This window comes from Aulonocara stuartgranti, assembly GCF_965226115.1.
Source record: "Aulonocara stuartgranti genome assembly, chromosome: 5".
Taxonomy (NCBI): Eukaryota; Metazoa; Chordata; class Actinopteri; order Cichliformes; family Cichlidae; genus Aulonocara; species Aulonocara stuartgranti.
This window is the reverse complement of record NC_138943.1, coordinates 8659605-8687310: the sequence shown is the minus strand read 5'-3', so window position 1 is coordinate 8687310 and position 27706 is coordinate 8659605. Positions and strand designations below refer to the sequence as shown.

General features: G+C 40.9%; 1 protein-coding gene across 1 annotated transcript; it reads right to left on the bottom strand.

Annotated features, from left to right (window-relative positions):
* Positions 1-606: 606 nt before the first annotated feature.
* Positions 607-25637, bottom strand: slc2a1b (solute carrier family 2 member 1b). The gene is made up of 10 exons (XM_082532475.1): positions 25167-25637; positions 13840-13935; positions 9937-10097; positions 9585-9825; positions 9298-9460; positions 9016-9203; positions 8788-8892; positions 8521-8622; positions 8223-8426; positions 607-3442 (listed from the first exon to the last, which is right to left on the bottom strand). Exons 1-10 carry the CDS (start codon positions 25179-25181, stop codon positions 3245-3247), a joined length of 1473 nt encoding a protein of 490 aa, XP_082388601.1. The 5' UTR covers positions 25182-25637; the 3' UTR covers positions 607-3244.
* Positions 25638-27706: the final 2069 nt, after the last annotated feature.

Here is a 27706-nt window from a genome sequence, read left to right as displayed (position 1 = left end):
CCTTGAGAATTGTAGAAAACATTCACAGGAACAAACCAGGATTTCAAAATGCATTATTTGTTCTCAAGTTCTTTTTGCTGACAGTTTAAATGTTAAAGGTCAAAGATGATTGATAATTATCACATTTTAATGTTTGTGGGTGTGTGACTGCAGCCTTGGAGAGAAACTATATCTGATAAAGGTGAAATAAGCGATGTCTCTGAAAGGCACTAAATGATGAAGTGGTTCTCTCGCTCTTTACAGATGGCTAGAAGAAATGAGTGAAGTCAGGCATGTCGCAGGTAATCACAAATGTAATTGCATCCATTTTGAGGTTAGCCATGGCACTTAGCAGCAGCTCATATCCTTTTCATTTATCTCACTGTAGAGAGAAACGATGAGACTCAGGCCAACAAACAAGTAAATCAAATAACCAAACAAGTAACTTTCCTGTGTAACCAAGGGGCAGGGTTTGGGTAAAGTTGGGGGGTTTATGGGAAATGAACAAGCCTCAAGTGGCCACTAGAGGAACTCCAGTTTTTGGTATCTCTGCCTCATTTTTCAGCCACTGAGGTTGCTGCCTGGTTAAGTCAAAAAAGAGCTAAAAATTGAGCCAAAAAACTTCAGTTTAATACTTGTGATTTCTTTTATTAAGCCAACACTATTTCATCCATTAAACTACTCACTGCACCAACCACCACAATTTATATTTCTCCAACAAAAGTAGCATTCCAACACCATCACTATTACAAAAATTACATTATGCTCTGTGCTCTAAAATGCAACCACTAATGAAAATAATCCTAACATGTAAATTCTGGAAAAGTATGATAGTTTCATGAGGCCACAACAGTATATTCAGCCATCAAATCAAAATAATACAGATACAGTAAAAGATATCTAGGTGCAAAACAATGTTCATCACTATAGTACTAATAATTTAACTATCAAAAGGTCTTCTAAAAGGTAAAGATTTCAGACAGTAGGAGTGGGTGAAGGTTAACTGAGTGATATTTACAACAATCCCATGTTTTCAGTCCACCAACCTGAGCCACAAGATTTTTGAAAGGCCACATAAAAAAATTCAATGCCCAAGCAGATATGTGACTATGTACATAAAATACAGTTTTTATACTTGCAATAGGCATCTGTTTGCGTGGGGAAGTGCATCTGCTGGTGCCTTTACATGATTTTATTGCTGAAGATGTGTGAAAGCAACACAAAGGCACACAGTGAATAAAGTGAATGCTTTCTATGTGAATGAAAAGGCAAATGTGTGCTTTAAAGAGCTACTATATACAACAACTGACAACGATTTATGGAATGATTTTCAGGATTTTGACTACTGTGTTTGAGTTGGATCAGTGTTCTCATCTACCAATGAATATTATCATATTTACACACAGGTTTTCTAGGTGAGTACACAAAAACTGTAATGAATATAAACAAATAGTACAACAGCAATTCTTTCCATTCACATAACATTGAGCAGTCCATCAGCAGTACTTCAGTCTGTTTTTAGTAACAAAGACTCCACCCTGTCAGAAATATGTTGAAAGAATCTCATTATGCCTGATATATATGATGTAAAATCAGGTATAATATAAATGTGAATAATAAAGTGCTGCTAACGGGTAATTCTCCTCTAATTATGCATTTAAACATATGATTCAGCAGTAATTGACAGCAACTTGGGAATTTACCTAAGCTGCACAGGTAAGTTAAGTAAAATAGATGACCAAAAGAGAGTTTGAGCTACTCAATACTGCAGAATTCAGAAATAAAAGCAAAAACACAGACCTTGCAGAAACACAGACCATAATGAAGTTGTTCTGAATGTTTGACCCAAGAAAGATGAAAGCGGTTTTTGAACAACGAAAGACAGACATTCATTTTAGGCCACATTTTTTCTTTTTCTTTCTTTTTGTTTTTATGAAAAAACGTTTGTTTGTCACTGAATAACAGCATGTAACACTCGAATGCATGACAGCTCTGAAGCCAATTCACCAGACTATGTTAGCTCAGGAGGTAATCTCACCACAAAGATACAGAGAGAGAAGATCCTACACCGAGAGAGAAGAAGCTCTCTGTCTGGATCAGGTTAGTCTAACCTGAAGCTGTACCAAAGTGATAAGGCTGAAAGACTGATGGTTGTATTAGACAGGCACTTAAACGGACACATTTTCTGGGTTTTGTGGGGCAGACTTTTGGTTTTGTGGCTGCTGATTGCGAGTGGGCACTTGTGTCATGGATGGATGATTTATGTATTCAACATTACTGCCAAGTTTAGCTCTCTGGTAGTGATCTGTGTAGATACTGTTCCCTATTTCCAATTTCTTCATTTGAACTGTGAAAAAGGAATGGTGTAAAAAGATAAATAAATACAGGAATGGAGAATAAATTTTGGTTCTTTTTGCATATTTATCTAGATATCATTTCCTCATGAGCAAAAATATTGTACAAAAAAATACATTGTTCTATAGTTTTCTACCAACAAAGAGTAAAAAGAGTAGTAGTTACATATATGTATAATTTGTGAAGAGTTGTTGCTAATTTAAATTTCATCATGCAAAAATTAACATTCTCATCATCTCACACCCAAATATCACAGTTTTTGTATGCAGTAACGTTCTCGGTAAAAGATACATAAATAACTTATTACTTTTCAGCAGAGTATTGGGACTTTTTTCTAAGGGCAGTGCCCCATCTGGTGGAGTGACATAGTCAAGTTGTACAGCATCAACAGTGCCAGAGTGTACAGTAACACAGCAATACAGTATGATCATTTAAAAAAGACATTTTTTGCACAGTGAACTTAAGCTACAGCGCTCTTTAACCAGATAGTCGCAAAAAAATCACTGTAACAGGTGACAGAACAGCACATATCAGTATAATATTTAGTGAGGGGGAAAAAAGATGTTAAAAGAGGCCAGTTGATTGCAGATTCGGCTTTTCCTTCTGTAAAAATATCTTTAAAAATATTAAAACCTTCCCCACCATCTAATCTCTCATCTGTATATTTTCTGCCAGGCGACGCGGTGCCCATCGAGTTCTCGTTTCTATGTGTGACATGAAAGCAGCAGCAGAAGACGTCGTGGCAGAGCGAATCACACAGGTCTGTTCTGTTTGGTGGTGAGGACACCTGAAATGTGGTGACAGTGTGAAGAATATACTATTAGTGTATCCGTCTACTTCTAGTCAGCAGACTCTTCTCCTTTGCTGTTGATCTGAGAAAGAGTTTGTTGGAAAGTTCAGTCCCAGACGCTCAGAGCTGCGAATCGGCTCCCAGGCTGTTGAGCTCCTCCGGTGTGTGCTTCTCTGCCATGGCAGCAGTCTGACGGAAGCCGGCCGCGATATCATCAAATGTCCGGCCCTTGGTCTCTGGCACTTTGAAGTAAGTGAAGATGAAGAATATGACCAGTAGCACAGTGAAAATGACAAAGACGTAGGGACCGCACGCGCTCTGCGAAGAGACACAAGAAGCAAAACAAAAGATATTAGATTGATCAACTTATTTCTTAGTACTTGGAAGCAATTCATCTTTCACAATTCTGTTTTGTATCTTGAACTCAGTATCATACATAAGCACTGATTGATTGAATTTGAACGTGACTAAAATATCAACAAAATACACTTTAACAATAACGAAACAAAGGAGGAGTTGCTACAAACATAGACTTAAAGGTAAACTCATTTGATCCTACCTCAATATACAATATACATGTATAATTACATACAGTTATATAAGTCTACACACAAATTTCAAGCATAAAAATCCTAATAACCATAAAGCTAAATGTTGGGTTTAACTGTGCCTGTCTGTAGAACGAATGAAATGTTTTGCTTAAAAAGGGCTCAACTCATATCTCAAATCTGGCTACAAAGTATGTGTTTCATTTACAGTGACAGACTCTTGGTATAAAATAAGGAAGTCATCATAAAGAAGAACCTAGTTCAGCTTTACTATTTGACACAACCGGTCCAATAAATTAAGTCAGTAACAAATGCAAGAGCCTATGTTTGTCACAGGCTGGGTCTCCGACCCAGCACTTTGAGCTTTCTTTGTATTGTTCTCATTTTTGAGATGTTGTTAGTTTTGTGGTATTTCCTATTTGCCTTTAGTTTAGGCAGTTATTGTTCCTGGGTTTTCTGTTTGAGTTCTTGCATTATTCATCACGTATTTGGTATGTTAAGTTTGTATTGTCATGTCTAGTTTTAGTGTTTCCTGTTTTATTCTGACAGTGTCATGTGTTCTTTGGTCATTGTATTTAGTTTCACTCCTCCTGGTCCTGTCATTAGATTCATGTCAGTCAGCTGTTTCCTCATGTGTCGCCACTTCCCCTGATCACCTCATGTCTGTATTTAAGCCTTTTGTTTTCTTCATGCCATTGTCAGTTCGTCTGTTTATTCTCACCAGAGTCATAGTCATAGCCTGTTTATTTTTCCACCTCGGTCATAGTTATAGTTTTTGGTCTTAGTACCTTTAGTGTTTTGTTTCTTAGTGTTTTGTCAGTTCAGTGTTTTGTTTCTTAGTGTTTTGCCTGTTTGCTTTGGTCTCTTGGTTCATTTCCTGCCGTCATCGCAATAAAGGTTCACTTTTCTGTTAATCATTACTATTCCTCGTCATCATCTGCTTTTGGGTCCTGTTTCCGCACACATCGGCGCACCCCGCCGTGACAGAACGAACTGACCAGTCATGGACCCAGCGGATTCTGCTCTCACCGAGTGTCTGGAGGAGACTGCTCGGATCCAAGCGATCCTCGACCGCTTCTTTACAGCGCCCAATTTGAAGAGCAAGCTAGTAATGATCAACGCTGCTGAAGCTATTATGGAGAGGGATCCCCGCCTTCTCCAGCTCCCGGACTCACCTGCCATCGTTGATGCCTTTACGAGGATAAAGGAGATGCTGCAGGCCCAGGGACTGTCGAGTCAGGAAATGGCTTCCAGCACCCACCAGTCACAACAACCCCACAATCAGTCATCTCCATTGCTGCCTCCGGAACCTGAGTGTGTTCGTGTCGGTTCGCTGAGATTCGCCGCAGCGTCACCACCTCTCAGCTCACCAGTTTCCACGCCCTCATCACAGTCTCGCCATACTCCTGTCACAGTTCAGCGCGAGGAAGCGCCGCACACCATAGACTTGGACGACGACGAGCGCCAGTCTATATTCTGCGCTCTCTTGGAGGAGGAGCTCCGGTGGAAGCCGTGGCTCATTCCGGAGCACGAGCACTCTTTCCGGGGAACTCGACTGGCTCTCGGGGGACCTCGGAGTTACCAGGGACTTCCACCCATCGCTCCGCCGTCTTCCACTCCTAAGAAAAAGCGGCGTGCGCGCCACCGACGCTCCGTATCACAAACGCAAGTGAGTGATTACATTTTGGCTCCTCATGTTTTCTCTCAGGAAGTTATTGAAATTGACACTACTTTTCCGGTTAATGAGCCCGGCTATACAGAGACTGTTTGCCCTGGAAAAGCTAGCCATCAGGCTCAGCTAAGCTGCTGTGGTACTGCTATCCAGGCCGGTCTGGAGCCAGAGACGGAGGTACAGCTGGTGCGGCCAATTTCAGTGTCAGCCGGAGGGCCCGGGGAGCCCGTCCGGCCTCATGTTTCGTCTGCTGGAGGTTCAGGAGAACCCAGCCAGCTTCATGCTTCATCTGCTGGAGGTTCAGGAGAACCCAGCCAGCCTCATGTTTCGTTTGCTGGAGGTTCAGGAGAACCCAGCCAGCTTCATGCTTCGTCTGCTGGAGGTTCAGAAGAATCCAGCCAGCTTCATGCTTCATTTGCTGGAGGTTCAGGAGAACCCAGCCAGCTTCATGTCTCGTCTGCTGGAGGTTCGGGAGAACCCAGCCAGCTTCATGTCTCGTCTGCTGGAGGTTCGGGAGAACCCAGCCAGCTTAATGTCTCGTCTGCTGGAGGTTCGGGAGAACCCAGCCAGCTTCATGTCTCGTCTGCTGGAGGTTCGGGAGAACCCAGCCAGCTTCATGTTTCGTCTGCTGAAGGTTCAGGAGAACCACATCAGCCTCGCCATGTCCAGCCTCACGCCACGTCTGCTGGCGGGCCCGAGGAGCCCGTCCAGCCTCACGCCACGTCTGCTGGCGGGCCCGAGGAGCCCGTCCAGCCTCACGCCACGTCTGCTGGCGGGCCCGAGGAGCCCGTTCAGCCTCATGCTTCGTCAGCTGGAGGGCCTGAGGAGCCCGTCTGGCCACCTTCTGCTTCACCACCCGTGGCTGCCTCACTGTCACCTGGTTCTGCCTCTGCTACGCCAGGACCAGCTCCAGCCTGTGCTTCGTCAGCCGCAGCTCCAGCCTGTGCTTCGTCAGCCGCAGCTCCAGCCTGTGCTTCGTCAGCCGCAGCTCCAGCCTGTGCTTCGTCAGCCGCAGCTCCAGCCTGTGCTTCGTCAGCCGCAGCCTCAGAGCCTTCGTCCTCGCCTGGTCCGGCTTCAGCCTCAGAGTCTTCGTCCTCGCCTGGTCCGGCTTCTGCATCAGCTGCTCCTGCTCCACCTGGTCCGGCTCCGGCATCAGCTGCTCCTGCTCCACCTGGTCCGGCTCCGGCTTCAGCCTCAGAGTCTTCGTCCTCGCCTGGTCCGGCCTCGGCTTCAGCCTCAGAGTCTTCGTCCTCGCCTGGTCCGTCCTCGTCTTCAGCCTCAGAGTCTTCGTCCTCGCCTGGTCCGTCCTCGTCTTCAGCCTCAGAGTCTTCAGCCTCGCCTGGTCCGTCCTCGTCAGAGTCTTCAGCCTCGCCTGGTCCGTCCTCGTCAGAGTCTTCAGCCTCGCCTGGTCCGTCCTCTGCCTGTGCTTCTGCTACGCCTGGTCCGGCCTCTGCCTGTGCTTCTGCTACGCCTGGTCCGGCCTCTGCCTGTGCTTCTGCTACGCCTGGTCCGGCCTCTGCCTGTGCTTCTGCTACGCCTGGTCCGGCCTCAGCCTCTGCTTTAGCGTCACCTGGTCCTGTGCCCTCCAAGCCTCGGCCGGTACGCCTGACACTTGGGCGCCGCCGCCGCCTTCCGCACGGCCGGCCACCTGAACTGTTTCTATGCCGTTGCCGTCCGCACGGTCGGCCGCCTGAACTGTTTCTACGCCGTTGCCGTCCGCACGGTCGGCCGCCTGAACTGTTTCTACGCCATTGCCGTCCGCACGGTCAGCCCCCTGAACGGTTTCCATGTCGCCACCATTGCCGTCCGCACGGTCGGCCCCCTGAACGGTTTCCATGTCGCCACCTTTGCCGTCCGCACGGTCGGCCCCCTGAACGGTTTCCATGTCGCCACCATTGCCGTCCGCACGGACGGCCCCCGGAACTGTTCGACCATGGACTTCTGTGCCGTCGGCCTCCGGGCCGGCCCCCTGATCACATGAACTATGATTTTCTGGACCGTCACCCTCCGGGTCGGCCCCCTGAGGAGTCATGAACTGTTCCCTGCGCTCCTGTGATTTTGATGGACGTTTTGTTTTTGGTTTTTTTTGGCCTTGTTTCTGGCCCTCCGTCCTGGACCCCCACCGCCCGCCCTTGGTGGGTTGTTTTTGGTTTTGTTTTTCGAGGTTTTAGGGCGTCTGGAATCTGCCCTTGAGGGGGGGGCTCCGACCCAGCACTTTGAGCTTTCTTTGTATTGTTCTCATTTTTTGAGATGTTGTTAGTTTTGTGGTATTTCCTATTTGCCTTTAGTTTAGGCAGTTATTGTTCCTGGGTTTTCTGTTTGAGTTCTTGCATTATTCATCACGTATTTGGTATGTTAAGTTTGTATTGTCATGTCTAGTTTTAGTGTTTCCTGTTTTATTCTGACAGTGTCATGTGTTCTTTGGTCATTGTATTTAGTTTCACTCCTCCTGGTCCTGTCATTAGATTCATGTCAGTCAGCTGTTTCCTCATGTGTCGCCACTTCCCCTGATCACCTCATGTCTGTATTTAAGCCTTTTGTTTTCTTCATGCCATTGTCAGTTCGTCTGTTTATTCTCACCAGAGTCATAGTCATAGCCTGTTTATTTTTCCACCTCGGTCATAGTTATAGTTTTTGGTCTTAGTACCTTTAGTGTTTTGTTTCTTAGTGTTTTGTCAGTTCAGTGTTTTGTTTCTTAGTGTTTTGCCTGTTTGCTTTGGTCTCTTGGTTCATTTCCTGCCGTCATCGCAATAAAGGTTCACTTTTCTGTTAATCATTACTATTCCTCGTCATCATCTGCTTTTGGGTCCTGTTTCCGCACACATCGGCGCACCCCGCCGTGACAATGTTTTTGTGATAGTTATGTGCTTTTACTCACCGCACCATACTGGAAGCCCATTCCCACTATAAAGTTTGCAGTCCAGTTGGAAAAACCAGCGACAGCAATGGCTGAAGGCCTGGGTCCCTGTGAGAACAACTCTGCCACGATGAACCAAGGGATGGGACCCGGCCCGATCTCAAAGAATGCCACGAAGGCAAAAATGGCTACAATGCTTACATAAGACATCCATTTGAGTTGCTCCTGCAAAAATAAAAGAGGAAAGTTTTTGAAAGTTGTACGTCAAAGTCATAAATCAGGTGACACTGAAGTGTGCCTTTGTCAGGAATACACCTACCAGCAGAGCCATAGCAATAGTCATGAGGATGGCTGATCCAGCCATTCCCAGCAGCCCCAGTAGGTGCAAAGACCTGCGTCCTGCTCGTTCTACGACAAACAGCTACAAACACAAAGAAATGAGGAGAAAGGTCAGTGTACCATATACATGCTTTGTATCACAAATCTGATTACAAGGGACCAGAATAATTTTTGAATTGTGCTTTGGTAGAACACAATCTGATGTTTTTGACACCTATAATGCTATTTTGTGTACTGCTGTACTCACCGACACCACAGTGAAAGCTGTATTAACCACACCGGCTCCAATGGTCGCATAAACGGGCTGCTCAACTCCAGCTTTCGCAAAGATACTAGTGGAGTAGTAGAAAATCTAAAAACAAACAAGTTGACATGTAGGTTGGTTCAGGATATCACCTCCTGATATCAACTTCACAATTTCAGTGGCAGTCTTTAGAGGGAATAATCTGAAAAACATGTAGGTCTTGAAACTTACAGCGTTAATACCAGACAGCTGCTGGGAGAGCTGCAGCATGACAGCAATGAGCAGGGGCTGACGGTAGAGGGGTGAGCGGAAAAGCTCCAGGATGGTCACCTTCTTCTCCCTCATCATCTGCCGGCTCTCCTCCTTCATTTCCTGCATGTCAGCACTCACATCAGTGGTGCCCCGGAGCTTCTTCAGCACTGAAACATGTAAGAAAAAAAAACAACAGATGATTTAAAATGAACTTATGTTTACACATATGCCAGCTTGTATGACTTGTATGTATGTGCTCACCGCATTTGGCCTTGTTCTCTTCGTTCTTGTTGATGAGCAGGAATCGGGGGCTCTCTGGGCAGAGAGGCAGCAGGACGCACTGTATCACAGCAGGGATGAAGAGGAAAGCCAGGAGGAGAGGCCACAAGTTCTCGTTTCCCATGATCACTTCCAATCCAAATATCTAAAACCCACACAGACACTAATGAACCACCTGCATAGCTCCTAGCAACCACCAGTAGAAACAATTTATCACAGGATAAGACATATCACAAGACAACGAATGCCACAAATACATATTCACCAACCTGTGCAATGAGGATTCCAATGACAATGCCCAGCTGGTGTAGCGTGCCCAGGGCTCCTCGTAGGGCTGTTGGGGAAATTTCACCCACATACATGGGCACAAAACCTGTGGAGAGGCCACAGTACAGCCCAACCACAAAACGGCCAACGATGAGCATTTCCCACGACTTTGCCATCTTTGAAAAACCCATCAGAACGGCCGAGATAAAAGCCAGAATATTGGCCATGAGCATAGAGTTCCTCCTGTAGACATCAAAGAACAAGATACAATTTAGAAAAATTAAATGCAGGCAGGCTCTCAGCAAAGGACTAACATGCTGTTTAATACTAGCAGTGACTCAGTATGTTGTTTACCTTCCCAAGCGGTTAACAAAGAGTCCTACTGAGAATGAACCAAAGATGCCACCGACAGAGAAGACAGAAACAGCGATGGACCACACAGCTGTCAGGGAGCTTTTGGGAATGGGCTCATTGTAACGGTGATACCACGTTTGATTGATGAAGTTCTCAATAACCTAAGAAAGACACATTTCATTGTTACTTTTGTTTCCAAGGATTATAAACAGGATAAAATCTATCATACAGAATCATAACTCTGTAACTTCTGTCGGTGCTGTGCTTTTTTGGAAATCGAATTTCCCAGAGGAACCCACCCGAGGGATTAATAAAGTTCTATCTAATCTAATCTAATCTAATCATTTAACACATCCACAAGTCCCACTGTTGTCATAGTTGTAATGTGATCATTCCATGTCTGCATCAGATCACACGCTTGAGATTTTCCTCTTCTGAACCCTGCCACATAGCTGAAATGCCACTTTACAGCCAGCTGATGGCAGCACTGTATAATCACCAGCATTTCCTGGCCACCAGGAAGTTTATTAGACTCGGGTGTCAGGTTTCACATCCCCTCCCTTCACTGTGTCACCACATCCCAGACAACTTTGTTGACAAACACACCCAGGAGTGCGGGTGACGGTGCTTAAAAAGCAATGCCTGCTTCTGTTTCTGTGTGTCACGCTGACACCTCTGGCATGATTCAAGAAGGTCACTACCCAGTCCACAACGCCCCGTAAATGACTTCACCAGTATAGTTCTACTGCAACCAAAATCTAAGTCTGGATCATCTGGATCATGTGCCTTCGAGCTCGTGCAGCACATTTTTTGAGGCACTCTGCAGTTAATCTAGTCCCGGAGATCGTGATGTACTAGAGATCAGTGACGGCATGTGGAAAAAACAAACAAACTCTGAGATGTCCTTATTAGCAGTTATGAATAGGAGGCTTTGGCTTGTCAAGGGCTTTTCTGTAGTGGAGGGATACATATTAAATGACACTCTGACACTGTTAACACAGAGCCTGGGTCACATCCACTATCAACTTACACTCACAAGACCTTGTTGGTGATAAGTATGTATGGTATCATATACTGTACTGTCCCCCTGGCCTTCATCCCATCACGTCTGCCCTTTAAAAAGAACACGTTCACAGAGTTTATGCAAGCAGAGATCAAACATAAATAAGTACTTTACTTAAGTGCTGTAGTTTAGCAAAGCTGATGGAAAAGAGCAAAAGTGTGAGGAGAAAAGTATGTATTTACACATGATCTCCATCAGCTTTTACGTTCATATGAAGCTGGTTGCACACAGTTGTTTACTTATGCATTCAGAATTACAGAGCAACACAATCTCTCATTTGGTAGTAAGACATTTTAAGGTAAGACTTTATTCACTGTCTTAAAAGGAGATGTACTATGCAAAGTCATCTCTTTTTGGTTTTTTCATTACATTCGCAAGTCAAAGACCAACACAGTATAACTTTTTTTCCTTTATCCTTGGATTAATAAACGAATATCTTAATAAACTGCTGCTTTTGTAAAATTCCTCTGAAACGTTGTATTCCAGTTTTGTTTCAAGCACGGTTGTGTTTGTATTACCAGCTTTATTAGCTCTCCTATTTCACTGGTCCATGAAATAGGACACCATGACACCATCAGGGAAGGTACTGTTCCCTAAAAGGGGGTGTGGCCAGCCTATCTGCTTTTAAAGCTACAGACACTAAAACGCAAAACCTGTGGAACAGAAATAAAAACCAGAGGTAAACTGGTATGAACTAGGTATGAGCTGAAGAGTGAAAGGCACATCCTGGGCACAGGTGAATCTTACATTAAGTTGCAAGGCTCCCGATTTGATCTCTACCAACTCCTAAAGGAAAGCATCTGGCTCATTAGGCTCCTAAATGCTCAAACAACTGTCAACTAACTTTGTTTTGAAATTTGTGCTGGACCGTGTAGTTTTTCTGTGGGTTTTTGAAGCTTCATCACTGCCTGCATTAACAGTTTGATCTGAAAAACCAAAGAAAGAGCTCTGCAAAACTAAAAGCAAACTCCAGGTTTAAGTAATGAAACAGTGTTTTCAACTCTACAAACAAGATCTTATACATGTTTTTCCACTGCCATCTTTTAATGGTTACTTTAAAACTCTCACTAACTTTAACTTGTTAGCGACAAATTACAAGGTGGCCCTTGAAAAGTTACATAATTGGTTCTTGTTCTCTAATCTCAATAGGCTACACAATCCAAACCACCAGCTGGCCTAAAGTACACATTGTGAAAACTGTCTATTCATACTGACTGGCCTTCAGCCTTGGTGATGAAACTGGTTGGGGACCAGGCTGTCAAGGTAAGCAATGTATTCAGCACACACAAAAATACTGAAAAAGGCAACAATAATATAGTTTCTCTTGTTTTAAGACCTTTATAATTAAAAAGCACTAAAATAGATGTGAACTACATAGTTATATTGTTTCAAAAGGAGAAATCTTTAAAGAAAAGTGAAGCACCCTCCCTCCTGCAATACATCCAATGAGCCTACATTCAAGTGTTGATCAGGCAAACATTCAATGGCTGGAGCACAGGACAGCCTGAACAAGGCCCTTGAAAAGGCGTATCTAATCAGAGACACTCCAACACAGTACAAGGCTTTAGGTGACACGCTGTAGGTGATTATATGATGATGAACACGTGTTGCTAATAGTGTATAGAAAGATTTGAATACTATTAGCAACAATTTGTGACGTTTTATTCTTGAAAATAACATAAGACTGTGTGCAGGTCTAGATCACTTTTTAGCAAATAAGGACAAGCTTGCGTCTGTCAGAGTCAATCAACAGAAGATGAACTCAGGCAAATTTTCAGCTAAAATCCTTCACCCAGCTTCTTAGTTGTGACGATTTAACACATTTTATAGTTTATGCGCTTTAATTATTTTTCTTTTACATATTTTAGACCACATTACTATCATGATAACCTAATATGATAATCAGACTCTTAGTTTTATTTCACGTCACACTTTTATTAATATTAAAGGAATTTAGTGGACTGAAAGCTTCTCTAATTGAAAAGGGTCCTTCATATCAAGGTTGAGCATAACAGAGAACAGCTCAGTTTAGGAGGGTCTGTCTGGGCCTCCTTCCTAGTACCTCTGTGTGGGTCAAAGATAACATAAAAGGAGTGGAGCTCTAGCCTGTCTGGAGACACACCTATTACCTGCAGAGAGTAGTCTGAGTAGCCATAGGGTGTGTTCAGACCAACGCAAACTGAGCTGACAGTAGTTCTCACACGCAATGCGACACAGGCATTCCTTAGGAAATGAATGTCTTTGCTGTACCTTCCTGTTAATAAATCGACTGTCTGACTTAGTCTTCTGGGGGGCTTTGGAACATTGTTTTTGTGATCTTTTTTGTTACGGGGATAAGTCACTGTCTGCCTCCTAAATTTAATTTCTAAATTTCATTCTCAAGCATTTGCCAGCTGGCTTCAGGTCAAAAGAGGTCCATGTTTGGGCATAGACACTCTCTGTTGCTCTCTGTTGATCCAGATGTCCTTGGACCCATTAGGCCTAAATTCAGCTATTATTACCTCACCTCTTAACCTACACCCTCCCTTTTCTGCGATGTTCTTCAAGGCAGCGAGTGAATTAACAGCCAACTGTGGAACAAAGTTGGATAGCTGGAAAGCACTTGATTGGCTTGATTGATTTCTGCAGACCCAGAGATTCTGGAAGTTTTTTGGAAACCCTGGTTATTTTATGGTTATTCTGAAGGCTGTACTTTGTGTTCCTTCGTCTGATATGACAATAAACACTGAACGAACACCTGTTGAAACCAAAAACTTTCAATTTGAACCTTTATGACAACAGCCTCTTGTTCATGCCTCACTCTCCTTTAGCTTTTTGTAATAAGACAGTTTACAGCTCACCTCCTGGGGGGCGTTGATAACACCTGTGTTGTAGCCAAACTGCAGGGAGCCAATCACCGCAGTTCCAACACTCATCAACAATGGAAGCGTTATTTGCTGAAAGAGAACAGGGAAAATATTGTCAGTAAAGATACCAGTCTGACCAGTTAATCACATTTTGCCATGTGTCCATGAGCTGGCACAGAAAATCCCACAGATCTCAGTTTACTGACCAAGAATGGAATTGATGACAAGTACATTTTCCACCCTGATGTAGTTATTATAATGTTTAATGAACACACTGTTAAGATTTCCTGAAATATTTTAAAGACACTTAATATACTGCTACAGTACATAAAACTGTGAATATGGAGCATAAAAGATGTTCATTCCAAACAGACAAACAGAGAAAAAAGAGAAATCCACCGTCGAGCTGTAACTATGTCTGTTGAAGACATTATTAACAGACTGAGATGAATAATGGATCATACAAATATTTTTAGGTCTGAGGGGGGTCACAGGTTTGTCCTTTCAAAAGCTTTCCAGATTTCTGAGTAAAGCTGCCTTGTGAAAAACGTCCAGGTCAGACTCAGGTCTACTGATCTTATTGTCTGTGCTCTTATTCCTGTTATTACAGAGTTCATTTTTAGCTTGATCTCACCAGAGCCCAGTAGATTAGAAGAATACCAAGAAGTTAACAAACCAGTGCATGGTATGTCGCTCTCAGTTTCCAGTTCGCAGACAGGGAAGCAAATGCCTCGAGCTACTGTCCACCAACACTAGGGCTGCCACGATTAGTCGACTAGTCACGATTACGTCGACTATCAAAATCGTCGTCGACTGATTTAATAGTCGACACGTCGTTTGAAGCTTTGTAAGATCCCAAAAGACGCAGGAATAAGTAGTAGGATTTAAGAGTGAAATAACGGACTGAAACAGAAGATGGCAGCACTGCATGTACAAGGATGCTAGCTGCAGTTAAACCCCAAAGAAGAAGAAGCTGTGTCCCAAAATTCATAGCGCAGCCCAGCTCAGTTTCCAACAATGGCGGCAGCTAGTTAGTTTTAATGTTACTCTTATTATTCTTTCTGGGTCACAAAATAAACGTTTAGCATTTTTTCAGGCGATAATGTAGCTGTGTAAACCTCAAATATCTGTTCAGTTTATCAAGACACCACATATATTCGGAAGCGCTCTGACGTTTTCAGAGACGTCTGTTACCCACTAGCTCGATAGCTAGCCAGGGGCAAGGCTCACTAGAGCCCGTGAGAACACCGGACTCTGGGCAAATCGTTTTCAAACCCACTGCCGTCTTTCGCTACTCAGGTTAAACATGATATATAAGTCACTTAGATAACTTAAAAATGTTATTGTTTGGCTTTTTTTGTTGTATTTTATTTGTTCCTGAGTAAATCGGTTTGGCTGAGATTAAAGTTATAGTTTTTACACAGCTGAATAAACATCAAGCAGACAACTGATTATCAGATGCTCCAGAATATACTCCAGTGTCCTGTTATATTTTAGATAGCAAGGAGTTTATTAAACTTTACCGAAACAATCTGCAAATTTCATTAAAATTTAATAAACTATCATCTTGTCTTTATTTTTAGTTAGCACATACCGTAAAAACTTAAAGCTGTAAGCTAATGATAGTTATATAAGAGCAGATGCATGCTGGTGCAATAAGCTGTACGTTGTACGTCCAATGGATGCATGATCTGATTAGTCGACTAATCGCAAAAATAATCGGTGACTAGTCGACTATCAAAATAATCGTTTGTGGCAGCCCTAACCAACACTGACCCCTTTTATCATTTCTGCGTCAGCTAACTGTGCATATGACCACCTCTGAGTGCTAGTTTTCTGAAAACATCGGTTAAACTGTATACCTTAACATTGCATTTTCTTATTTATCTCAAAAGGCTTCACATACTCAAGATTAAACTTCGATTAAATCCAGTGTTGCTTACTATTCCAATCCTTCATTTCCTTAAAAGCAGTCATCTTGTTGATGATTAATGTTTTTTTTTTCCTACCCCGCGTGATTCATGCCAAATCCTTTGGTACAGTGATTCATAACAGATACCTTCCTTGTATTTTGGCAACAAAGGATCTGACCTTTATGAGAGTAGATGTCACCTCAAAGTGTCATTGTTTTAACTTGAGTATCCTGAAGAAACCTAGTTTTAGTTTGAAGTATTTTTATATTCAAACCCACTGAACTGATTAAGAGATGACACAAATCAAGGATCTCCCCTTCGCTTAGCTATTACATTTTTTAATAATCTCAACTCCACCTTGAAACACCAGCAGAAAAAGTTTCCAATGGCCATTCAAGTCTAAGAAGTCAAGCTCGTAAAATGAACAAACATGAGGTAAAAAGGAGGTGAAAAATCACCTTGTCTAAAGGTTGTTAAAGTCTTTAACATGGAGCAGTGCAGAATGACATTTGTTCCTAATTTCACGGCCAGCGAATTTTCAAAGCTAATCAGGTAGAAAATTTGAAATACATTTCACATTGCTCTTACCAAGAACTTTTATGAGGAACCCATAATAATGTGCCATTGTCCACATCTCAGTGATGTTCTACAACATTCCGATCTGGTGACCGAAAATCAATCGTGGTTTCGTGACTAACATTTCAGATTACTTCTATTCTTATCACTCTGGTGGTGGCCATCAGAAGACTGTCAATTATGGCCAAAAAGGAAAGCACATAACCAACAACACTCAGATAAGCTGTGGCATTTAAAGGTGAATGAATAGGGGCCCAAGAGTTGCCAAGAAAAGATTTCCTCATGATTGCGCCATCAGTCACCTGAACTGCTAACACAAGGCTGATTGGTTCCATTGATTTGTGTTGTTGAGCGAAATGCCTCAGAACTGAGATTCTTCTGATAAGCCTATGTTTTTGGTTTGATATCATAGCTGCCCAATTTCATTTAACTTCAGCCTGCTGAAGCCTTGTATTTCTCTTGGCTGGTATAAGTGTAACCTCACATGGCCTGCCTGTCTGCTCATTCATACATTATTCTTACACTCACTGTTTAAATAATCCTCTCTGATTAATAATCCCCTTCCTTAAAGTCGTTCTTCTCTTTCCGCTTGCAAAAGCTTAGGTTTAAACAGCAGGTGACCAGAGATAATCTGCTTACAACTTAGGTGATCATATCCTGCCACCAAGTAGATATTGTTTCCTAGAAAGTTGATTCTGTTCATCTAGACGTTGTGAGAGGAAGGAATGTTTACTCACTCATCCAAGTGACTGATGAGTTACGAAATGTCTTTTCTTCAGAAAGTGCAACATCCAGATCAACCGAATTGACTTCCTGGAATTTCCTTGCTTGAATGACTGAGCATGCATCAAGATCAGAGAAAATTTGGTTTAAAAGGGGGATGAAGAGAAAGATGGCACCAAGATTGAGTATAACATTGATAATCTTTAAACTGTCACTTATGCAAAGATACTTGACTTGAAAAGCAGAGAATAGTTCTCCTGAATTAAATCTTTTTGATATAGAAATATATATCAAATTGACAAATGAAGTTGCAGAAGTTTGTGATTACTTAATGAGCTCTTTTTTGGCTTTTTTGCATCTTAGCATCTTTGTGGGTCATAAAATCAAAACAGATTGGTAAAAGAAGCTTTCAGTAGTTATTCCAGCCTAATTTCACAATATTTTCCAATGACGAACATTTTTAAAGGAACAAAAAAAAAACAAAAAACAAGAAAACAGCCCAACAGGTTTCTTTTTAAAAAAACAAAACATTCCTCATAAAGGATTTGAAAGGACTGCGCCTGTAATCAGCTCTGTAATGCTGCAGGTATTTAAACACAGGTATTCTTTGTGTTGTAGGCAGCTTGGTTACATCTAAAACTGTTTTTTATGCTCCTCCAGAGCAGGAAGAAGAAAAAAGTCTGTGTGTGTTTTGAGAGGCGGTAACTTAAGCTCTGCTCAAAGCAAAGAAGAAAAGAAAAAAATGAGGGCTTGGCTGAAGTCATTTACAGACCAGCCTACGCCTCTGAGCCAATAGCAGCTCTTCTCGGGAGCATGTCTAGAGAGGGTCACTAGGTTCATATATGTGTGTATAAACATAGATATACACGCTCTTTTCAACACTGTGGGCAAATGATCAGAACAATCATGACTGATGTCTCTCAGTTACAGCTACAAAAAAGACAAGAGGCAATTCAGTGACCTACCAGCTGTTTTTTACTCTAAACAGCTAAATCTTGACTGGCCCCTTTGGGGAAAGTCATGCTTTGAGCTTGTTTATGTCCCCTTTTGGGAACAGCTGCAATTATCTGCAAAAAAATGTAGAGCTGCAACAAAAAAGTACGGAGAGCAGCATGTGTCCAAGTGAAATTGAAAACTTCTCTGTAACATCTTTACCTTCAGCTTATAGGTGTTTCTGTGCAAGCCAGCCATTTTTATCCAAACATATACTTGACATCATTTTATCATGCTGGAAATTAAAAAGTAGGTATTTGTTCAATAAAACTGATTAATTGGCTTAGCCCAAAATGACTGATGCAAGTTTCAGTTAAATCTCTTATAGGTGAGATCACTTGCACATAGGAACGAGAAGAGCAGTATAATGGATGACTTTCTCAAAGAGGAAACAATGAAGTCACATCCGAAACAACTCTACTCTATGTTTAGAACCTCAGTGGTGATGGCTCCTCTGCTCTTGCTTCAGCTCTCCAACTTCAACATAATATTACCGTATTGTGTGTGTATAACCTCTTTTTAAGTTTTGTGGATATTCTACATGGTTATGCTGAGGATATGTCGGCCAATTTCCACTGGAAATGCCTTTTGGTTAAACTGTCAGCAAGCAATTTGCATTTGCACTGTTAAATTTTTATATATAACTTTAATGCACATAAAAAAAAACAGCTGCTTGTTTTTAAGTGAAAATACATTGATGGGGTTTTTTTTGCACTAATAAAGTTGAGGAGTTGTAAAGTATTTTGTCTAGTGTCAATTATATCGTCAGTTATATCATTATTGCAAATTTTCAAATGTATATCGTGATAAATATTTTTGGTCATATTGCCCTGCTCTACTGCATACCACAGCGTTTAACAGTCGGCTCTAATTACAGGAATTCACACTCTGGGGCGGTGCTACCACGAATATTCAAAAGCAATTCCAAAGAACTGTAAAAGAAAATGTAGAAAAGATAATACTGTGTCTGTGACATTAACAGAAGACAGACAGAACTTAACATGCACTTTTCAGATATAGATGAAAAAGTTTTGAGTTTACAAGTATGCCATTAAATGCTTATAAATCTTTTTTTTTTAACTTTCGAAAGTATAAAAAGAAGGAATCTTACAAAGAAAACACAAAACATGGATCCAGGGGTCAAAGTATCATTACTTTCCTCCTCCCACACCCTTAAATATGGTCTAGATATATGCAAATGTTCTCTCTTTGCATGGACAAAGTAAAGCAGCCAAATGCATGTGCAGTGAGGAAAAACCTGCCGAGTCATGGCTGTGTTTATGGTAGCCCTGGTTGCTTAGCAGCCCTTAGCTTGCTGCTCTTCCTGAGTGTAAACAGACAGACATCAGAGCTCATAAAGAATTATTAAAACAAACTGCTGAAATGGAAAAGCACAAAATGTGGATTTGAGCAAATATTAGCACATTAGCAGCTCCCATTCAACCATGCTGCTCCTTTTCTTAGCCCCTAGAAAACCTTTAGGCACTTTCACTGTATAAACGTCTAAAAGACATAATGATTTGTTCCCCAAATTAGGATCTATGCAACCACACAACAACAACAACATCCAGAACCTTCTAAAAAGTTGAAATTCAACAGACATGAATCATGACATTGAATCTACACTTCCTACAACTATTTTTTAAACAATATAGTGTCTCTTTGTTCAGTTAAGCATCTAATCTGCTTAAACACAAAAAGCCAAAGGAGGAAAAGGAAACTTGAGCTCTGATAAACAAAACCAGCTGACATGAGGGTGACGTAAAACTTTGAAACCGCAGGGCGTTGTGATAAAATAAATATTTAAAGAAAATCTAGGGTTTGGCCACAAAATAGTGTCAACAGGAAATCCAACAGTGCTGCAAAAACCACTGAAGCAACGAGGTAACTGTTTACAGCTATTGTAGCTGCAACAACTATAAAAATAATACTAACCAGTTCTATATAGTGCTAAAGAAGAAGACCTTTTACAGATACAAGAAAGTTAGCGATCAAAATATGCGTTCTGCAGAAGCAATTATTTATAATTTATAAACATATCACACTATTTTTTAAATAGTGCATCGTTTCTTATTGACCTAGTTACAAGATACTGAACTAAAAGTACATTTCCCTTTTATATGTAGCAGAGCAGAAGTGTAAACTCAAATCAGACGGAATTTCTTCAGAAGCAGGTATGTGTGTGCCGAATATGAGGAGATAATTTCACTTAAAAAAAACCCAACAGAAGTCTGAAGCCCTGAGCATTTTTTTAAAAACGGGGCCATCTGAAAAAATCCATCTAGGCAGTTGTAACATTTTACTCCGTGCCAAAACTCAATAAGGTGTTTTGTACACTGCTGAATCTGTAACTCATCACAGGCGCACTCCAAGAGGTTTCTCTCTCGTCAGTACGTGCTAGAGTCATGGTTTGGTTTACACACCTACCATCATGTCCCTCCACCACTCCAGGTCACCGCGGCAGTCTCAGCTTACACTGCTGTAGGGAACCCAATATGTGCCCTCCTCCTAAAGTCACCTGACTGAAACAGCACATCGTGCTCTGTGAGCACTGTTTCCAAATAAATTCCATGCTTCTTATAAGGAGAAAAAGTAAAAATACACCCTTGACATTATAATCTGGACCTCACAGCCCAGACACTATAGCAGACACAGATGCTTGCACTGTATTTATTATGGTATGTAAACTCCAAAGTAGTTTCATTCTATGCATGTTATGCAATTAATAACACATGACATAAATACTGCAATAATGACAGTTTAGCTTAGCAGATCCTAATATGGAGTATACTCTACTGTTGTTGTTTCTGTTACAGTTGTTGTCATGTGAGATATTAGTCACCTACATGTTTGTCCTGTGACCCTTTACTGTCATCCTTAAAGAAATTGTTTACCTCTAAATGCTGTATACACTTAAAGTAAACAACATTTCAAGAGTGCCCGTTAATGCCTTATCTACCAGTACCAATGAAATTTCTGCCAAGCTCAAGTGAGATCAGATAAAAATGTATTTATAGCTGTGCTCTATGCTTGGGAATGTTAGTCTCACCACTGAAAGCTGTACACTAATCATGTGTATGTGGTCCTTTATTTACTATATCATCTTAAGTTGGATGTCAGCTGTTAAATGCAAAATAAACACCAGGAGACACGAGTCAAAGTTTAAATAACTGTTCACATGTTCCAAAGACTAAGCATCATTGTCAGCATCAGTATATTTAAAAGAAAGAATAAGCAAATAGGTAGAATAGTAATTACAATAAATACACAAATATTGATGCTGGATGGGTATTAATGATATAATTCTTAGACAAAGAAATAAAAGTGTATTTCTGGGCAGTAAATACTGCATAATTTAGTCCTATATCTTTTTAACCTGCATAAATAAATGAATACAACAGACAGTTTGTGCTGTTTCTGCTGGACAGTCAGAGGTGACACCAGACAATTAAAGGTCAGACATAAAAGTAATGCCCTTGGTCAGATCTGATTTGTTAAATAGAGCTAATCCCAGTGGAAAAATGATGTCAAAAGAAACCCAAAGGTACACTGTATTTCAACAGTAATTTGCAGAGTGACCAGAGGTGGGAGTGATGCAGTACAGTGAGCACTAATGAAGTGAATTAAACATGAACTCCTGCTTCCCTGTTCATCTCAATTAAACCCCCCCTGGATCTCTTAATCCCTAGTTTTACAGTAAAGCCTCATTATGCCCCATCAATACATGGCTGACAGTTACATTATAAGACATACTGAAGAGAAGTAGTCACGCAGATGAAAGTTAATCTACTGGACTGTCTTAAAGACAGCAGGAACTGGGTATTGCCTGAAAGGCTGAGGACGTAGAGGAATCAATCAAGTGCAATTAAGTCTGTACAATGTGAGGCTGTTTTTTGGCACTGGATTCCCAATCAAAATACCTGCTGTTATGTTAAGGCTGTCAGGAATTTGACATTTTAAAGGGCCTCTCATTTAAACCAGAGCAGCCATATACTTGTTCCCAAACAGCATTGCATTCTTTGTAGAGAGAAATAAAAAGGCTGGGGAGACTTTTCAGTTCAAAACAAACCTGTCATTCAGGATTTTTTTCTCTAGATGACGACGATGGCAGGAAAACCAACATATTTCATGTGCTTTAGTTGCCGGCTTAACCAAAATTTGATTTAAGATAAGAGTAAAACTGAATCAAGATTTTAAAAAAGGAGATAAAATAAAATGAAGTTGTGTAAGTTGGAACTACAAACCACAAATTCACAATCAATGACAAAGTCCAATGTGCGAAATCAACAGGACCACACCGAGTACTTATAACTCTTTCTACAGTTGGTTATTTCTGTAAACAGTCCAACGCAATGCTAAGCCAGGCATGAAAATCCTGAGCACGAGCTATCGATAAGCCCACATGTGCACAACTACAGTGTTGGAAGTAACAAATCGCAAAGATGACGTGAAAAGCGTCTGTGAGGAGAAAGCTCCAAGCTTCACAACCCTGGAGTTGGCAACTGTGTATTCCCTTGGTGAGCTCCCACTCTCTCTGGAAATCTGATGTGTTCATGTCACAGTGGAAAGTGGGAACAGTGAGAACTTTTCCCATCATGTCAACTGCAACCCATCCAGCTGATAGGCCACAATAGCACGAAGCAAGCAGTGGAAAAAAAGCATGAAGATATGAACAAACAGCTAAGGAAACATTTTCTGACCACCATGTCAGACTGAGCTGCCCTGGTGCAGCTCCACTGGGTTTAAATGGGCTTATATCAATGAGAAAGTAGGAGGGGGAAGAAGATTGAAGTCCTTTGCCTACGTGCCTCACTGTGTTGCATGCAAATGGTGACCAAAAAGCCACACGAGGACAGAGACAAGGTTATCAGGCGGCAGATAAGTCCGGCTTACTTCCTGAACAATGAGCATCACAGTCTATAACGAAAACTGAGTGATACCTTTAGACTGTCTAATCACCAGTCTGAAATCCAAAAACATGAGCTGATAATTGATTAGGCAATTAGTAGATACTGACAATAGTTAGAGTTCATCACTCATGTCACCAATCTGGACAAGTTGAGTACCCAAAATGTGCTTGTTAGTTTTTTGCTTTTAATCAGTGTAAACTGAAGATGGAGCAAGTCTGAAATCAGCATATGACTGTCTGAGAACGGATCTTGCATATTTGGTCCTTTTTATCCAAAAAGCAATGACTTGATACCTACACAATAACATTTATTTGAGACACTTTTTAAAATTTGACAGGTTGTAAAAAATGAAACTGTACGACAGCATGATAATTAGTGAGAGAAAATAATTCACACATCTGGATACATGAATAATAATGTGTAAATTATATGTAATATTCAGCTGACAGGATTGTTGATTACACAGTTGTTGTTTGACTTATTACATGTTAGATTTTTATTTTTATAACATTAATATCGTTATTATTATTATTATAGCCTCAAGTATCTTGATGCATTCTCAATCATCCAGGAAAGTAAATCTCCAAAAAGTTGATGCTGTTCATCTGGACGTAGCGTTTTGTGGGAGAAACGTTTCGTCACTCATCCAAGTGACTTAAGTGACCTCCCAGCCCAATGTTCCTTCAGTGGGCTGGTTTCAGTCATTATGCAAATGTACTGTTTATAAGATTGGGGAAACCTGCAGTCAGCTGAGACTGAAGAAGTCACTTGGATGAGTGACGAAACGTTTCTCCCACAAAACACTACGTCCAGATGAACAGAATCAACTTTTTGGAGATAGCCTCAAGTAGCAACGGCTAAATTGATTCAAGACCTAGAGCACATGGCATGTTGACATGAATTATTTTTTGCTTTGAGATTATTTTGCTATCACTTTTTCTGCTGTAAACATTTTAATGTATAATGTCCATGTATGTGTATATATGTATTTCAAGTAGGCTTTTTACAGGAATAGACTCCCTAAGCTACAGACTGCAGTGACAAATAGTGCATCACAACTGCACACACACGTATGGAAGGCTGACACATGGCAGTGCCTCTCATCTTGTTTCAAGGAAGAATTCAATCATAAAAAAATCCCCTATTAAAATTATGGCATCAAATACTGAATCATAATCCACATTTTGTGCGGGTACCTAAAGAAATACTTTATATTAAATATTAATCAACTTTGACTTTAAGTTCAGGAACAATATTATGATATTGATATTTGTAGTAAAACAAAGTTGTTTCCTGGGGTGTAAGACACTGCCAAGCCTTTACTTTGGAATGCTTTTTTCTTTGTTCCCGTTGGAAAATTTTGCAGTATAGTGTTACGTGGATTGGGGTTTTTCCTCCATATACAAAAACTGACACAACCCGGGGAGCTTTTGACCTTCCACTAAAGGAAAATTACCAGAAGCATGATTATTTTTATCAGCTCTTTTACAAGTGTATAATTGTCTTGTAGTTATTGGGACAGAAAGACACAATAAAAGAGTGTAAGGAGAGTATGATCTTCCATTTATGCTTCTTTGCATTTACAAAGTGAGGGAGTTGCAAAAGTTAAAAAGCTTCATTCAGATAAAATACCATATTTCAAATGACACCTCTTGGCACAAATATTTTAGGCCCTAACACACACACACACACACACACACACACACACACAAATATACATATATATATATACACACACACACACAAGTAGTATTATATTATTATTATTATTATTATTATTATTATTATTATTATTATTTATTTGGTTGTTTATGTTGGCTCAAAAGTGTCACAGAAACTGGGCTGGACCCTGAATGCCCCAAAATACCGCATGGCGATGACTACCACAAGAGCAACGTGACGCACAACAGAGCGCGATAACCCTTAAAAGCCCCTAATTAATATCATAGTAATAACATAATAGACCATAACTAAGGTTGTGCGCAAATAACCCAATAGAAACATGAAAATGCACTTAAAACGGTGACTTGTAGCAGTATAGCAGGTCACCCGGTTCACCCCAGAATGTAAATATTAGCTGCATTCTCGCGGACGCCACATTTAGGAGAGGCGCCCTGTTAGCGCTGAAGCTCTCGTACACGGACTGAACGAAGCTAACACAGACCGGACAGGTTTGACAAGGAGTGAACCAGTGAAGTGTAATTACCTTTCCTTGATCCATGGCAGTGCAGGGAGTTATTTCTTCTTTTTCCTCCTCTATTTCTTCTTCTTCTTTGTTTCGGCTTTTCTTTTGTCGGAGCTGAATACGATGGAACAACTTCCTGGGGGTGTCCCGGTGGGTTTCGTTCACAAATCAGTCATCCCCAAAAGTTTTTGTTCCGCGGAAATGACCTCAAACTTCAGTCCAGTTCTTTTTGCTTTCTTTCCTATGAAGAAATTATTCAGAGGTCTTTCTGTGATATAAAAAGAAAAAAGCCGGGGAAGCTGTGGCTGGAGACCCGCTCCCGTTATTTGCCTCCTGCTTCTTTTGTAACTTACGAGCTTCAGCAGCTTTTTTACAAAATTTACAGCTTCTGTGCTGGGTAAAGTTTTCCAGGATGAATCCTAAGTGTCTTTTGATGCTGGAGTAGTGCCGCTGTCACGATTATGAAAACAGCTCTTAGGCACATGAGCCGGTTTAGTGTTCATATACAAATTGTTTCTGACGCAATAAGTAGTAGGCGTGGCGCTAATGAAGGAGGTTGGTCCTGTTTGCAGCCAATGATGGGCATCACAGGCAGGGAGGACGCGTGGTGAGACTGCACGCACGCTGTGGTGGAGGTTGAGTTATGACTGTCGTACTTTCTTGTTGAATTTCAGATCAAAAATGTAAGTTTCTAGTGCTAATTCTTTCAGCTCTTTTTACCAATAACTACAAAATTAATATTTTCTTTAACGTATGAAGTGCAGATAGATAGATAGATAGATAGATAGATAGATAGATAGATAGATAGATAGATAGATAGATAGATAGATAGATAGATAGATAGATAGATAGATAGATAGATAGATAGATAGATAGATAGATAGATAGATAGTATTGTGTTATTCCCAAATAAATATAAAATCGTACAGTCTATGATAAGCAAACAAAATACTTAAAGTAAAAGTGCCATGTGCTCATAGTGCAGGCCATATATTGTGAATTTTGTATACACAACATTGGAAAAAAAACAAAGAATATAAAACAAAAATTCTGTCAGGGGCCAGTGGTATCCCTCAATCTACTAGATATGCCGATGGTATCAATTTGTCTGTTCGTTCTCACTTCGTTCTAAAGTTATCACATTTACAAGATTTTCAAAAAAAAAGCCTGACCTTTGACAGCCTGACCTTGAGGGTGAGGTCACTGAGATTTGAGCTCATACAAGATTTTTAGAAGATACTCCTTTGGTATCTTTTTCAAAATTGTAGGTGTCATCATTCTTGATTTATCACATTCACAAGATTATTGGAAAACTTGACCTCTGACCTGTGACCTTGAGCCCAAGGTCACTGAGATTCAAACTCAACGGATATATTTAGTAGATACCCCTATGGTAGCAATTTGAAAGCCAAAATGTGACCTTCCTTGCTAATGTGAACTCCTTTGCTTTGTAAAGAGACAAATATAAGAAAGTTAAAGTTTAGTCTAATGCAGCAGTATTTTTACTTTTTTTTACAGTAGCCTTTAAATGGTGATGGTAACCTGATGGTTACCTGATGCTAGATTAGGAGACTTCCAGTCTAGACTTGATTGTAGCTACATTTATTTTTATTTGTGGTCATTTTTATCATAGTCCACAAAAATCTTCATAAATTGTGACTTTTTAGTGACTTATAATTTTCAGCCTTAGTTGTAGCGTAGCTGATGGTTTCCAAAAGTTGATTCTGTTAATCTGGACGTAGCGTTTTGTGGGAGAAACGTTTCGTCACTCATCCAAGTGACTTCTTCAGTCTGTCAGCTGAGACTGAAGAAGTCACTTGGATGAGTGACAAAACTTGAGAATGCATCAAGACGTAGCTGATGGTTGCATGATGACACCCGTTCAATAAAAAACAAACTTAAGAAAAGTGACATCCTATGATGTTGACCTTTGGAAACTAGAGCCAATCAAGATGTGAAATATTGTCTCTATATGTAAAAGTAAAAATGTTTTGCAGTAATTTAAAGCACCAGTTTGGCAATATTACTTATACTGGGTTGATCAGATCCCCACAAACTAAACGTGGGACAAAATGTGTGCTTATGTGGGACACACTGTTGTCTGAAATTTTGACATTTATTAAAAATAAACCAATGCATTATATTTAAAAGCAGGTTTCTGTCTGGGGTTTGAATACTCTCACCATCCAAAGACATGCATGTTAGTTTAACTGGTGATTACAGTGGTGTGAAAAAGTGTCTGCCCCTTCCTGATTTTCTATTTTTCCGTATGTTCATCACACTGAAATTTTTCAGATCATCACCCAAATTGAAATGTTAGAAAAGGATAACACAAGTAAACACAAAATGCGATTTCTAAATGAAAAAGTGATTGCCCCCTAAACCTAATAACTGGTTGGGCCACCCTTAGCAGCAACAACTGCAATCAAGCGTTTGCAATAACTGGCAATAAGTGTTTTACAGAGCTGTGGAGGAATTTTGGCCCACTCTTCTTTGCAGAATTCTTGTAATTGAGCCGCACTGGAAGGTTTTTGAGCATGAACCTTTTGAAGGTCATGCCA